At 37.8% G+C, this 15,153-nt stretch overlaps 1 protein-coding gene across 4 annotated transcripts in view; it reads right to left on the bottom strand.

Moving 5' to 3' along the window:
- The window catches only part of LOC144970832 (neurexin 1-like), a 228,912-nt gene that overhangs the window by 38,587 nt on the left and 175,172 nt on the right, over positions 1-15,153 (bottom strand). For all 4 annotated transcript variants that reach the window (XM_078910936.1, XM_078910919.1, XM_078910911.1 and 1 more), the window contains 2 exons: positions 6,803-6,961; positions 4,912-5,093 (listed from right to left, as the gene is read on the bottom strand). In XM_078910936.1, the coding sequence (XP_078767062.1) occupies positions 4,912-5,093; positions 6,803-6,961 (341 nt within the window). The remainder of the gene's footprint in view (positions 1-4,911; positions 5,094-6,802; positions 6,962-15,153) is intronic.

The raw sequence follows: 15,153 nt of genomic DNA on the forward strand, positions 1-15,153 counted from the left end.
TCATAAAATGCGACCAGTTGTGTCAAACAACAACTTTAAGTTGAAGACAAGAATGAAAGTAGTAAAAACATATGTTATAAGAATAAATAAATTATATGTTATAAGTAGTGCCCTTTAATACGGTTGTGAAACGTGGACGCTTGACAAAGAATGTACGAGGAGGTTAGAGGCGTTTGAGATGTAGGTGTATAGATGAATGTTGAGGCTATCATGGACCGACAGGTATACGAACGAGAAAGTGTTGGAGAAGGTGAGAAAGGGAAGAATTTTGATTGATACAATCAGAAAGAGGCAGTTACGGTTTCTGGGACATGTGTGGAGAAGAGACGGAGTAGAAAAGTTGGTAACATCTGGGATGATCGAAGGAAAGAGAGCTGGAGGAAGACAAAGAATGACTTGTCTAAATAACCTAAGAATGGCCAAATGTGACTTAAAAAGCAACACAGATTTCATGCGCACCGCAGAGGATCGTGATTCGTGGAGACAGCTGACCAGCAACGTGCTCAAGAGCACAAGCCACGATGGATGATGATGAGAATCGAATAATGAGCACCTGGATTACTCTGACACAATGATACCACATTGAAACGATTGTTCTCATAAACATGGGTACAAAAGCTCCTTTGTTAGTTTTTACTAACGAAAGAGTGATAATGGAGAGGCTTCGGATGGGAACAATACATATCCATTATCACTTTTTCGTTAATACTTTTACGATCATAGGCTTCAGGCAGCCCCCCCCCCCCCCCCCCCCCCCCACGGCTCTCTATTTTAGTTAGTTTTTACATTGGTCATTTACTTCTATCTTCGATCCCACAATTTATTTGTTAAAATGGAAGGCTCCACAGCATGGGTGTGTGTGTGTGTGTGTGGGGGGGGGGGGGGGGGGGGGGGGGGACGGAGGAAAAATGTTGGGTTAAGTGCGTAAATAGACCCACCCAACAGAAGTACCCTGAAAAAAAAAACCCAACTAATTTTCCAACACTAGGCCGGAAAACTAGCTAGTCCTTTAAATATCCATTGATTAAAATTGACTGCATCTTGTTAAAAGTTCTAAATCCTTGGAATCCTTGAAGTCTCAGGTTTGAAAGTTTTTGCCAAGATGAGGGTACTTTTAATCGATCGATATTTGAAGGGAAAGTTTTCTGATCAAAAAAAAAAAAAAGTGTTTTATCAGAGTGCGGCAGTACAAATATGTACCATCAGGGGTCAACAGGGGTATTGAATGATGAGCTCTTGGCAGATATCTCTTTTTTTCTTCTTTTTCAGGGGGTAGGGAGTTTGGCAATGGGGGAGGGGGGAAACACCCGAGGGGTTATCTCTGAACTTGTCCGAAATGCAACCGTATCATTCGTGAAAAAAGGGCCGATAATGTAATGTATTTGTGGCGTGTGTCTGTCTGTATGTGAGTGTGCGTACGTGCGCTCACTTATGTGTAGGTGTATTATATGTGGGTGGGGAGAGAGAGAGAGAGAGAGAGAGAGAGAGAGAGAGAGAGAGAGAGAGAGAGAGAGAGAGAGAGAGAGAGAGAGAGAGAGAGAAAGATTCTACGTTGCATTTGTTTGTGAGTGGAGGGCGGTTGGTACATGATACTACATCCAAATTTCCAGCCGAATAAATTAATTTATAGATAGGACATTAATTGCGTCCCAGTGAGCAAAGCAGAGGTCCTTGAACTTGACAAGAGTCTTTCTAGCGCAATCTGGCATTTTATCTACATTTTAGTTTTATTTTCGCCACAAAATTTGTATTTGAAATATCGGTAGAATAAAATTACCCTCAACTTATCAAAGAATCTAAAAAACCAAGACGTTTATCAAGTCTCAGGTTTGGAACCTTTTGACAAGTCCGATGTCATGACATTCAGATCGATATTAGACGTAAAACTTTTCTGGCCAAATTATTTTTAAAGTTCTTATTTATTGCCAGGTATGGCGGTCTTGTCAATGTTTGCAAATGGAATAATCTGGACCTAACCCGAATGGCAAATCCTTAATTAATTAATTCATCTGGCTACAACACTCGTGTCAGATGTAACAATGACGTCATTTTGGCACAAGGCCAAATGTGAAGATTGGATTGGGTTTTCGAGTGTTTTGTTGGATTGTATACGATGTATTTACACGAACTCGCGTTCAAATCTATTAAGATGAAAAGAAGAGGCTTGAAGTCAAAATAATTTATATCAGATTATAGAAGACATAGAATAATTATAATGATAATACCTAACAGTAAAAAGTAGCTATCCAGGATCATTAAGCGAAAACTAGTCACTCAATTGGCGGTCTTAAAACAATAACAAAGAGTTGAGTGACATCAACCACATTCATTCTATTGATGCTATGAGTTTGGGTAAAATACCCACAACACCCATCAGTCAGATTATGTATTGCACCAGCACACAAAACTATGTGTAACTTTGAAAGTTTATAGCCTGATTGATATCATTATAGTGAGAACTAATCACCGAAATGGCTGTCTAATAACAATGATAAAGAGCTCAATGGCGTCAATTTCGTTCCTTCTTTAGCATCAACAACTAACAGAGTTCCTGCCATGCATTTTTCAGCTTTGGACTTAAGTGAAAGCATGAAAACAACGCTTGCTTGCTCTGTAAATCTCATGGAATATTGTAGGAGGTCATGTCCAAAAATACCCCCCACAATAAATGGTGCCCGAAGGGATCATATAATAGGTGTTCACGCAATACACCTCGTCGCCGCCTCACGGACACTTGTCATTTGCCTAATGAATAACAAAACCCTAGACCATAACATTCCATAATTAATGGAAAGAACGAATAAATGCGCGAACGAATGAATAAAATGATTGATGACAACGTAAATAATAATAATGATAATAATAACTTAGATATCATAAAAAATGCTGATAATGATATATTATCTAGATAATCATGTAAATGGTGATGGAGTTGTTTCCCCTCTCCCCACCCCCTTCCTACTTCCTGTCTAATATATATTTTTAGCTATTAACATCGGACAAGCAAGCCCGTGTCGTAAATATGATGGTGTCAGGTTTGTGACAGCTCCATTTACGTCATACTCCAATGTAAACAAGATAACCATTACAATAACTGTCACTAAACTAAGTCCTATCGTAATGATTGTTGTGATTGTTGTGATTTGTACGAGATGTCGACCTACATTTGGGGTTTCATTGGGTTTAATCAAAATAAATAAAGGTAAAAAGTGATGAATTAAGATAGAAAGAAGACTTACATCCTCATCATCATCATCATCATCATCATCATCATCATCATCATCATCATCATCATCTCCTTCTTCTTCTTCTTCTTCTTCTTCTTCTTCTTCTTCACCATCGTCATAAATATCATTATTTTCATTATTATTATAATTGTATTGCGCTTTAACAATATTTTTTTTCCGACAACCAAATCTCTGACTAGTTAGTATGTGCCTAAGCAAAATACCCACTGTTCTACCGCTTGATCAATTGAACCAACACTGAATACTATCTGTAATCTTAAGCGTTAATAATATGATTGAGAAAATCGTATGATAACTAGTCACTCATCTGGCGATATAAAAACAATAACAATGCTCAGAGAGAGAGAGAGAGAGAGAGAGAGAGAGAGAGAGAGAGAGAGAGAGAGAGAGAGAGATGCCGATTTAATTCACGTCGATGTTTATAGATAGAATGCGCTTGGCCAAGGAGTTCACAACATTGCCATCCGGAAGTATAACGGACCAACACACAAACTCTGTGTGACCATGAACGTTTATAGTCAGGTTAATACAGTTTAGTGAGAACAACTCACAAACGCGGATGGCAAAAACAATAACAAAGGCCTGGGTGACGTCATCTGCATACTATCTATAAATAACCAACAACTCATGCTTGTACGACCACGTTTGAAGGTGTGTAACAAATTGCATGTTTCGATTTGTCAACAATCTACTGGTTAATAATTGTAGTCTGATCATGTATCCAAGGTCACCAACCAAACGCAGCACTTAACACTTAAAAAAAATAATGGCGCCTATAGATAGTATGCAGATGACGTCACTCAGGCCTTTGTGATGTTTTTGCCATCCGCGTTTGTGAGTTGTTCTCACTAAACTGTATTAACCAGACTATAAAAGTTCATGGTTACACAGAGTTTGTGTGTTGGTCCGTTATACTTCCGGATGGCAATGTTGTGAACTCCTTGGCCAAGCGCATTCTATCTATAAGGCGCTTTTACAGTGTTTATCTGAACCCCCCCCCCCCCCGAAAAAACCTCTACAAAATAACGCCAATAGATAGTGTGCGCTTACATAAGAAGCTCAGAAATTGCCATCTGGAAGTATAACGGGCCAACACACAAAACTCTGTGTAACCTTGAACGTTTATAATTATAGTCGGCATGATACAGTTTAGTGAGATTAACTCATAAACATGCATGGCAAAAAAACAAACAAACAAAAAAAAAAAAAAAAAAAAAAAAAAACAATAACAAAGACCTGGATGACGTCAACTTCGAACTATCTATACCAGCCGGATTGTACCGTCGCCATCGTTATGTTATAGCCTGATACTGAAATCCAAAAGGACTGGCAGATTGACGTCATTATTTGGTTTTTGCACCGCTTAGTGAGTTGTCGTTAGTAGAGCTCATGGAAACAGGTTATTTCATTGGTTGAACCATTAAATACAACTCGCGATTTGTTTTCTTTGGTGGCAAAAGACTGGCATTTTGACGTCATTTTTTGGTCAGTATCAGGCCATAACTTTACGAAGGCCACGATTGTACTCGTGACTATAGAGACATTTCCTAGAACTTTCAACTTCTCACCGCCCATCTTGAAACTCGAACTAGGGACCTTCAGGTCAGAGACGGAGTGTTATACCCCAAAACCACAAAACATCAAAACCACAATGTCCTCCTACCTTGGTCTGTCCCATGTCGTGACAATAAGATGAGACTCCGGAGTGCTGAAAGTGACGGGCTGGGTGTCCACCAGTTCTTGACACTTGTCGAAGATGATGTCACCGACCACAGACAGAAGACCGTGCTCTCGCCGAGCCATTTCAGTCAAGTCGAGTCTTATACTATCTGCGTGGTATTTCACCTGGCAAAAACAATAATAAAACAAAACAACCTAAGAGATAAATTGCATTACAATGCTGTTACGTTAGACTGATATCAATGATGACCCATTGCTTAAAACGCTTTTACGTCAGAACGATATCAGTGGTGACCCATTGCCTTAAAACGCTGTTACGTCAGAATGATATCAGTGGTGACCCATTGCCTTAAAACGCTGTTACGTCAGAATGATATCAATGATGACCCATTGCCTTAAAACGCTTTTACGTCAGAACGATATCAGTGGTGACCCATTGCCTTAAAACGGTGTTACGTCAGAATGATATCAGTGGTGACCCATTGCCTTAAAACGCTGTTACGTCAGAATGATATCAATGATGACCCATTGCCTTAAAACGCTTTTACGTCAGAACGATATCAGTGGTGACCCATTGCCTTAAAACGGTGTTACGTCAGAATGATATCAGTGGTGACCCATTGCCTTAAAACGCTGTTACGTCAGAATGATATCAATGATGACCCATTGCCTTAAAATGCTGTTACGTCAGAATGATATCAATGATGACCCATTTCCTTAAAACGCTGTAACGTCAGAATGATATCAATGATGACCCATTGCCTTAAAACGCTGTTACGTCAGAATGATATCAATGATGACCCATTGCCTTAAAACGCTGTTACGTCAGAATGATATCAATGATGACCCATTGCCTTAAAACGCTGCTACGTCAGAATGATATCAATGATGACCCATTGCCTTAAAACGCTGCTACGTCAGAATGATATCAATGATGACCCATTGCGTTAAAACGCTGCTACGTCAGAATGATATCAATGATGCAAGTTGAATTTATAATAAAAAATATGAAACTTGGGTTAAACTTATGTGTTATCTGTAGTAAAGTACAAATATTCACACATCTGAAACCGATATTATGTCGGTATGAACTAAGAGCTTGACATTTTATCTATCCACAATTATGAATCTCTTTCTTATTGTAGTAGTCCTTCAGAGTCATTGGGACCATAGAGCCGGAGTTTTTCCCGGTTTATATAATATGAAACGGACAATAGCAATTGCTTGCCACTATTTGGATAGGACACTAGTCTATCGCAAAGTACTTTCCGCCAAATCTAACAGACTTAGCTACCCATTCACTGCTGCTGGGTGGACAGGGGGGTCAGAAAAAATCTCGACTGCAACCGGGATCGATCTTGGTCTCTTTGCGTATGAAGCGAGTGCTCTACCAACTGAGCTATCGGGCCCCCCTCTTCCTTGTTGTGGAGAATAAATAATATTTCTTGCACTGCGAAAAATTCGTAGGCTAGCTCGTATTTTTCATTATTTTATTTCTAAATTCGATTTCCGAAGTCAGATTCATCCCGACATGATACCGTTTTGAGTCAGTGGATGAGTCACATTTCTGATCACTTAAACTTTAACTTTAAATTCACTTTTCGCATCCACTCACTGTACTCTTTACAAAGCAAACCCCAAAATACACATATGAATTTAAAAAAAACCCAAAAAACAAACAAAAAACAAAAGAAAAAAAGCCACACAAAAACAAAAAACAAAAAAAAAGGAAAAAAAAGAAGAAAAAACAAACAACCAAAATAAATAATTTAAAAAAAAATGGAAAAAAAAACAAAAAACAAACAAACAAAACAAAAAAACCAAGTAAGAAATAAAAAATAAAAAAGCAGACCAGTTCTGTTCGGAATCCTTACCTTTCTCATGCAACCTTTGAAGTTGGTTCTGACCCTTGACCCTGCCAAAGTCTTCGTGTCCAGACTTCCGGCCACGTAGAGGACGCTACTGGAGAGTCTCACAAACTTGCCGGTCGTACTGCCCTGCTTCCGGTACATTCCGTCCACTTCAACGGTCACCTGAAGGTGGACAGTGGTCAATAAGGTAATTAGATAGGATATCACGGAGAGCTTTATCGACCAGTTTTTAACAAATCCCAACTGAATTTCTATTCTAGGTTGCTATACGCTGTGGCCATTTTTTGTTTTGGAAAGTCCCTCAGAGCTGGAGCCGGAGTTTATCCGGATTGCTATAGTGTGCAACGGATTATAGGACGTTAGTCTGTGGCAAAGTACTTTCCACTCAAACTAACAGACCCAGCAATTCACTAACTGCCGGCTGGACAGAGGGGTTAGAAAAAAATCTTGACTTCACCCGGAATCTATCTCGCGTCCCTTTGCACGAGAAGCGAGTACTTAAGAAACTGAGCTATTTGGGATGCCCGGACTGTAAAAAGGATTTTTAAAAAATGAAAATTAAAAATAAAATAATTAATTAAAATAATTTATTTGTTTTCAATGTTCATTTGTTTATTGTTGAGCTGACGAAGGGTTTGTACCCAAAACGTCCATTGTCTGTATTGTTCCCATCTGAAGCCTCTCCATTATCACTCTTTCGTTAGTGTTTTCACTATCCCAGGCTTCAAGCATTTGTTTATTGTGGAGCTGACGAAGGGTTTGTACCCAAAACGTCCATTGTCTGTATTGTTCCCATACGAAGCCTCTCTATTATCACTCTTTCGTGAGTATTTTCACTATCCCAGGCTTCAGGCAGCCTCCACCGCTCTCTCCTTTTCCATGTTAAGTAGGTATTTCTTCCTCTTTTTTTATTTTATATTCAATCTTATTTTAGACGCAACTTTAAGTCCAAAATTGGCTTTGGCTATAAAAACTGAAGACTAAATTAAAAAAAAAAGGATATCAAATAGAGTTATTGGGAACCTCTTTGGTGTAATGGCAGTACGGCAATCAAGAGGTCTGAGGTTCGATCCCCAGTCAAGGAAGATTGATTTTTTGGGATGCTTTTTTTTCTTGTATTTTTCTTTTTATTGCTATGCCTGGCATCGTTTCATACACACTTATTAAGAAATTAAAAAAAAAAAAACAGATACTGTTGAAACTTGAAACCTACACACATCACGTGATGAACGAACATCTTTAGCGTCTATTCAGTCACGTGGGATGCAGTTATATCTCTGCATAAAAATATAAGCTTAGCGTAATATTTGTGGCCAATTGTCTCAAAACAGTATAATGTAGATGTGGATCTGATATTTATAATTCGATAGGAACGACGTTTACGGAGTTGAACGTCTGATAACCCAAATTGTAAACGGGATCATTTTTGTTCTGGAAATACTCTCGAAATATTGCCCGTTACAACAATGTTAAATCAAGCCCAAAATCAGTCGTTTTTGGTTATCAAATGTTTTTTTGTGTGCACCTCGGATATGAGAGTAACTTTATACATTATTTTCTTTAGCTTTTACTTTTAACAAAGATACTTAAATTTCTGTATTATTTTAATTTTGATTTAAAATTAGATTTTCTTCATCCAATTCATCTCTACATAACACCGTGTTCGACGCGAAAGGTCAAGTTCAAGAGAGAGAAAAAATATTATCTGTAATGTAATGATCGGCTTTGGGGTCAAGGTCATATGTTACAAAAACAAGAGGTGCGTGTCGCATCTGGCATGCCTGTAGTCAATCTATCAAAAGGCGGGCTTTCCCCACAGCCATATTGTCGCAATGTGGATGTAACTTCATCAAATATTCATGCCTGTGTTGACGACAAAGTCCTGCAGGCGACTGTGTCAAATTTATAATGATAATCACAATGAGCAGCCGGTCGTCAACGAAACGAGCCAATCAGCGAATCGGGGTCAGTGGGAAAACACTTAACCTAAATTAAGTGCATTAAAATTCACTTAGACCTACTCCAACGCTTTAATTAGAATGAAATTTTCATTAATTTGTTCACGCGTGACATTGACACAATGTTTCTTTCTAGTTTCCCACCATGTCAAGCAGCAGTTAGCGTGATCAGTGACTGTATGGTTAACGTTTTATGATGGCATTGGCTCTGGTATTAGTAAGTATGCTGTTGTAAAGCAATCCGTCAGAGCCATTCTGGTTTCTATGGCGTTAAATGAACTGCAGCGATTGATTGCTAACCTTTGGATAGGATGCTGTTATGTAGCATGTCTTGTTAATGTTTGTTTAATATTACAAAACCCGGGATAATCTTCGGCTTCGTAGTGTTTGGCTTTGAAGGACTATCTTTTAAATTGCGATGAAATCACTTGGGTAAATTCATTTTTACGTGACTTCGAAAAACCCCCAAACAAAAACAAAATAACAAAATAAAAACCGATAAGTGAGCTTTCAAATTCTATCAAAAATTATTGCAATAGTTTTTAAATACTGCTTTAATTGTCCAAGGCTTCAACGATCTTCAGCCTGAGGGCAATACTGTCGTACTATGGAAAAACACTTATTTGAAAATTTGGCCAGAAAACTCGTCCTTCAACTATCGATTGATTTAAATGACCCTCGTCTTAGCAAATACTCTCAAACCTGGGACTTTGCGAAGTCCCTGGTTTGAGAGTTTTTTGCCAAGATGGGGGTCATTTAATTCGATCGATATTTGAAGGACGAGTTTTATGGCCAAATTTTTAGATATGGGTTTTTCCAGAGGACGACAGACTATTAGTAGGCCTGATGACTGAACTGTTTATCATTTTGCATTGGTTTGACAGTATTTCCATTTCAATATAATGAGTGCCTATCAATTTGAGTTATCAAACTTGTCAATGAATATTTCTCCTTTAGCCGCAAGATCGTGCACAATAATTTTAGATTAAGAAATGACAGGTTGATGGGTTTTTAGATGTGGGTCTGCGATATATTCTCTTCCTGTGTGCGAGTAAAGAGAGCGGAATTGCCCTATGGAGAGGAGAATAACGTTATACGATAATGGCGGCGCTTAGGGAAAATGGCTAAATTGAGTTTTGAAAGCATTGGGATTTAACCCTTTCTGGCCCGTTGGATTAAAGTGTTGATAATGGGGCCAAGCATGAGAAGAATAATTTGAAATCCGAGTAGATGAGGTCGCCCCGTTTTTAAAAATGCTTATATTATTTACTGCGATGAGCGTGCATCTACAGATGTGCATTAAGTGTGCGTGAGCATTAATAATAATATGAGTCAGCGCTCTTTCGGGGGAAATAATGTGCGTGTGTGTGGGGGGGGGGGGGGGGGGGGGGGGAGGGGAAATTGTGTGTAATTTTTTATCAAAATAGTTAACAAAACGTTTAATCAGCGTGATATGTAGGATGTTTCGTAATCTTTTTTTTTTTTTTTTTTGGGGTGGGGGGGGGGGGGGGTTGTTTTATCTCATTTGTTTGCTTATTATCTTAAAAAAAATAATTGCAATAATAGTTGTTTTGTTTCTAGGTTTCTTTTTCCTTCCTATAATATTATGTGTCCATCAATATCTCAGACAATAATATGCACGAGCCGACATATAAGATGTATAATAATAATAATAATGGTATATATTTATAGTGCGCCAAACATCCCTTCATCAGGAGGGCTCTGGGCGCATAACATATATTAACTTAATCATTAAGCCCTAACACAGTACACGAACAACGCTAATTATACACATAATCAAAAGAAAGCCTGTCGGAAGAAGAATGTCTTCAATCGACGCTTGAATTCCTCTAGTGAAGACGAAGAAGTATCTCTAGTGGTAGTAAATTCCACAACCTTGGACCAGACTGCTGAAAGGCGCGTTCACCAGCCTTCACTCGACAGCGGGGTGTTTTCAATTTGAGGTCGTTCGTTGATCGAAGCGATCGCTGTGGGTTATACCGTTCAACGAGGTTTGAGAGATATGCTGGTGACGAGCCCTCCAGGCATTTGAAAACGATAGTTGAAGATTTATATTTAATCCGCTGCTCCACTGGCAGCCAATTCAGCTGCTGTAGTAATTCGGGAGCTGCAGTTTTCCTGTCTTTCTGCAGTACAACGCGGGCTGCCATGTTCTGTATTTTCTGGAGTTTGTTTATTTTGTCCTTTGTGAGACCAACAAACAGTGCATTGCAGTAGTCCATTTTCGGGAATATCAAAGATGTTACCAATTTGTTGCAAGTTTCCCTATTAATGAATGGTCTGATTGTTCTGATATTTCTTAGAATGCAGATAGCACTTGTTCTCACATTGTTTATATGTTTGTTCATAGACAGATCACTCTCTAAGGTGATGCCGAGATTTTTTGCTGATGTTGTGAGTTGTATTTTGTCATTATCGTTGATTGTCAGTGCCAGTGTAAATGGATCTGTCTTATTATTGGAACTAGCAATGAATAAGGCTTCAGGCTTGTCGCCATTTAATTTTAATCTATTTGCAGACATCCATCTCATCACATGATTGATGTGCAACTGCCCGAAGACAGAAATTCCTATACGCCCAATATATCAAAGGAATCACAACTCTGCCGTCCTGTCGATAAACATTTATTTGAAATTTGGCCAGAAAACTCGTCCTTCCAATATCGATCGATATAAATGACCCCCATCTTGGCAAAAACTCGCAAACCTGGGACTTCGCGAAGTCCCAGGTTTGAGAGTTTTTGCCAAGATGGGGGTCATTTATATCGATCGATATTTAAAGGACGAGTTTTCTGGCCAAATTTTTAAATATGGGGTTTTCCTGATTACGGCAGAACTATTATTAAATCCATTTTTATTCTTTAGAGGTAGACTACTCCAAGATTTCCAGATCTCCAATTTCTTATAGGATAGAGAAACGTCTATCTATAATGAAAGTACGAAATCTAACATTGCTCTCAGATACGATTTCTATATGGAAATCCAGTTTCAAAAGTGTAATTAATTATTCTATCCCTCCCTATAGATAGTTCGAAGATGACGTCACTCAGGTCTTTGTTATTGTATTTTGCCATCCGCGTTTATGAGCAATGCTCACTGCACTGTATTAACCCGAGTTTAAACGTTCATGGATACACACCGTTTTGTGTGTTGGTCCGTTATACTTCCGGATGGCAATGTTATGAGCTTCTTAGCCAAGCGCATACTATCTATAAATAGTAACGCGTAATTAGACGTCTATATCAAGTTTACAAAAATAATTTGTAACGTCAGAGTGTCAAGCGTTAAATATTTCTATACAAAAATAGCAAACGGCAAGTAATAGCATTAAAAATTTAATAACAATTAATGATTGTCTTTTAATCAGAAATCACGATCTCAGAATCATTTCTTGAACGCTAGAGTATTGGAATCCGGAATTAATTAACCAGCAGATTTTTGACCAATCAAAACATGGAATAGGTGACACACCTTCACACGTGCTCGGACGAACAATAACGTGAATGATATCGACCTCTCTCTGATTATTGTTATTGTTTTTTACTGCCAAATGCGTGACTAAATATCACACAATTTTCTTAATCATATTATAGATAGTATGCAGATGACGTCACTCAGGCCTTTGTTATTGTTTTTGCCATCCGCGTTTGTGAGTTGTTCTCACTAAACTGTATTAACCAGACTTTAAAAGTTCATGGTTACACAGAGTTTGTGTGTTGGTCCGTTATACTTCCGGATGGCAATGTTGTGAACTCCTTGGCCAAGCGCATTCTATCTATAAATGTTTAAGTTTACACATAGTTTTTTTGTGTTGGTTATATAGATAGAGTGCGCTTGGCCAAGGAGTTCACAACATTGCCATCCGGAAGCATAACGGACCAACACACAAACTCTGTGTAACCATGAACTTGTATAGTCTGGTGAATACAGTTTAGTGAGAACAACTCACAAACGCGGATGGCAAAAACAATAACAAAGGCCTGAGTGACGTCATCTGCATACTATCTATTGATCAAGAGGTAGAACAGTGGATATTTTACTTAGACACATACCATCGATAGTAAAACCTGTGTAGTTTGTTATGTTTACCAATCACTACCATTGTTTACATTATGACGACTGTCCGAGAGGCGTGGTTATCTAAGTGTCTATTCTCATCGCGTACTCGCAAGTTAAGGTACTCCAAAAAAAAACAAACAAAAAAAAAAAAAAAAAAAAAAACAAAAAAAAAAAAAACAACAAAAAAAACAACAAACAAACTATAGTGTAAGAATATAAATTTGTCATTATTTCTATACATTTTAAAGGGAAATTGTTTAATACAAGAAGAAACAAATCATTTAGAGCCAATGAAGTTTTCATCTGGATTATTTATTTTGTGACTGTAATATGTTTTGTTTTATATCATTGTAAAGCGCTTAGAGCCCGTGACAACGGGGTAAAGCGCTATATAAATGCCATTATTATTATTATTATTATTATTATTATTATTATTATTATTATTATTATTATTATTATTATTATTATTATTATTGTTATCATTGTGTGACGTGAAACGGTCACAAAAACTAATGCGTGCTACCTTTTGGATAGGCCAATCTTCTGAATGAAAAGACCTAAAACCCAGTACGCCAGTCACTTCTAAGGAGAGAAAACTTTCCAAAAATCATGAAGACTGGCTAGCATCTGTATTGTTTGATTGTTTGAACGGGAGTACAGCTTGCAACTGAGACTTGTCTAATTTAATGACGTCATTTAAATTTATAGATAGTTCGAAGATGACGTCACTCAGGTCTTTGTTATTGTTTTTTGCCATCCGCGTTTTTGAGTAATGCTCACTGAACTGTATTAACCCGGCTATAAACGTTCATAGATACACACAGTTTTGTGTGTTGGTCCGTTATACTTCCGGATGGCAATGTTATGAGCTTCTTAGCCAAGTGAGTTGTCGTTAGTAGTACGTAATGAAATGAATATCCCAGCGGCTGAACTATTGAATACAACTCACAATCTGTATAGATAGTATGCAGATGACGTCACTCAGGCCTTTGTTATTGTTTTTGCCATTCGCGTTTGTGAGTTGTTCTCACTAAACTGTATTAACCAGACTATAAAAGTTCATGGTTACACAGAGTGTGTGTGTTGGCCCGTTATACTTCCGGATGACAATGTTGTGAAATCCTTGGCCAAGCGCATTCTATCTATACTTTTGTGGTTGTGGACATTTTTTTTGACCTGATTTTTTTTGGACCAGTGTTAGGCTTTAAGTTTACAAAGGCTACGGTTGGACACTCGAATGTAAGTATGGCAATATTATAGTGCCCACGATGTGTTCACATTTTAATGGATGACCCTGTATCATTATTCTTGTCTTTCTTGTTGGTTTTCCGCTATTTCTTTTATGTATAGATTTTAATTTAATGTTCATAGAATGCAAAAAAAAAAAGCATGTCATAAAATCAATTTTGTTATATTGATGAAAAAAAAAATTTGATGCTAAGGTAATGAACTCAAAAGTGCTGTGCACAAATTGAAAAGGGATAAAAAAAAAATGTACAACAAACTAAGAACACAGAATGGGATTATTATAGGGAATGAGATTAGCGGAAGAGTAGGGTCCCTTGATTGGACGTCACCCATAGTCTGTGACGGAAAAGTTATTAGAGAGAGAACGTCATGTTGGTTGTGCGCATGCGTCTCTCGTCCTCGCCATGCGCACAACCAACATGATGTTCTCTCTCTAATAACCTTTCCGCCGGTGACGTCACAGACTATGGGTGACGTCCAATCAAGGGACGCTACTCTTCCGCTAATCCATTCCCTATTGAAGCATGCATGCTGTCACATGAGGAAATAGCGAACACAATGTCTTTAAATGGTTGAGTTAAGAATTATCCATTGAATCATTATAACGCTTAAACAAATAATTATATCTGATCAAATTAATTTCACTCTTTAAAACTGACGTTTTTTTCTTTCTTTACCCGTGTTTGTTGTCACAGTTACCAAGGTAACAGACTAGTAAATAAACAATAGATAAATATGTAAAATTTCTTTTATTCACCCCTAAAGGAAATTTAGTCTTTTGGGTTCATCTAAAAAAAAAAAAGAAAAAGGAGACAGGGATAACCCAGACGTCAGCCGCAGCTCAGCTTCGATAATTCAGCGACAGCATCATACCATCACCAACAGCACAACAAAACGAGCTTAGTGCATACATTTTTTGCTCAAGGAAATATATAATATATATATATATATATATATATGTATATATATATATATATTATATATATATATATATATAATATATATATATATATATATATATATAAATGCTGCCAGCAGAGCTCGAAACCGGGGGTTCGGATGTAAGTCC

The sequence above is a fragment of the Berghia stephanieae genome, chromosome 1, assembly GCF_034508935.2.
Source record: "Berghia stephanieae isolate SIO BIC M18660-M18661 chromosome 1, UCSD_Bste_1.3, whole genome shotgun sequence".
Lineage (NCBI taxonomy): Eukaryota > Metazoa > Mollusca > Gastropoda > Nudibranchia > Aeolidiidae > Berghia > Berghia stephanieae.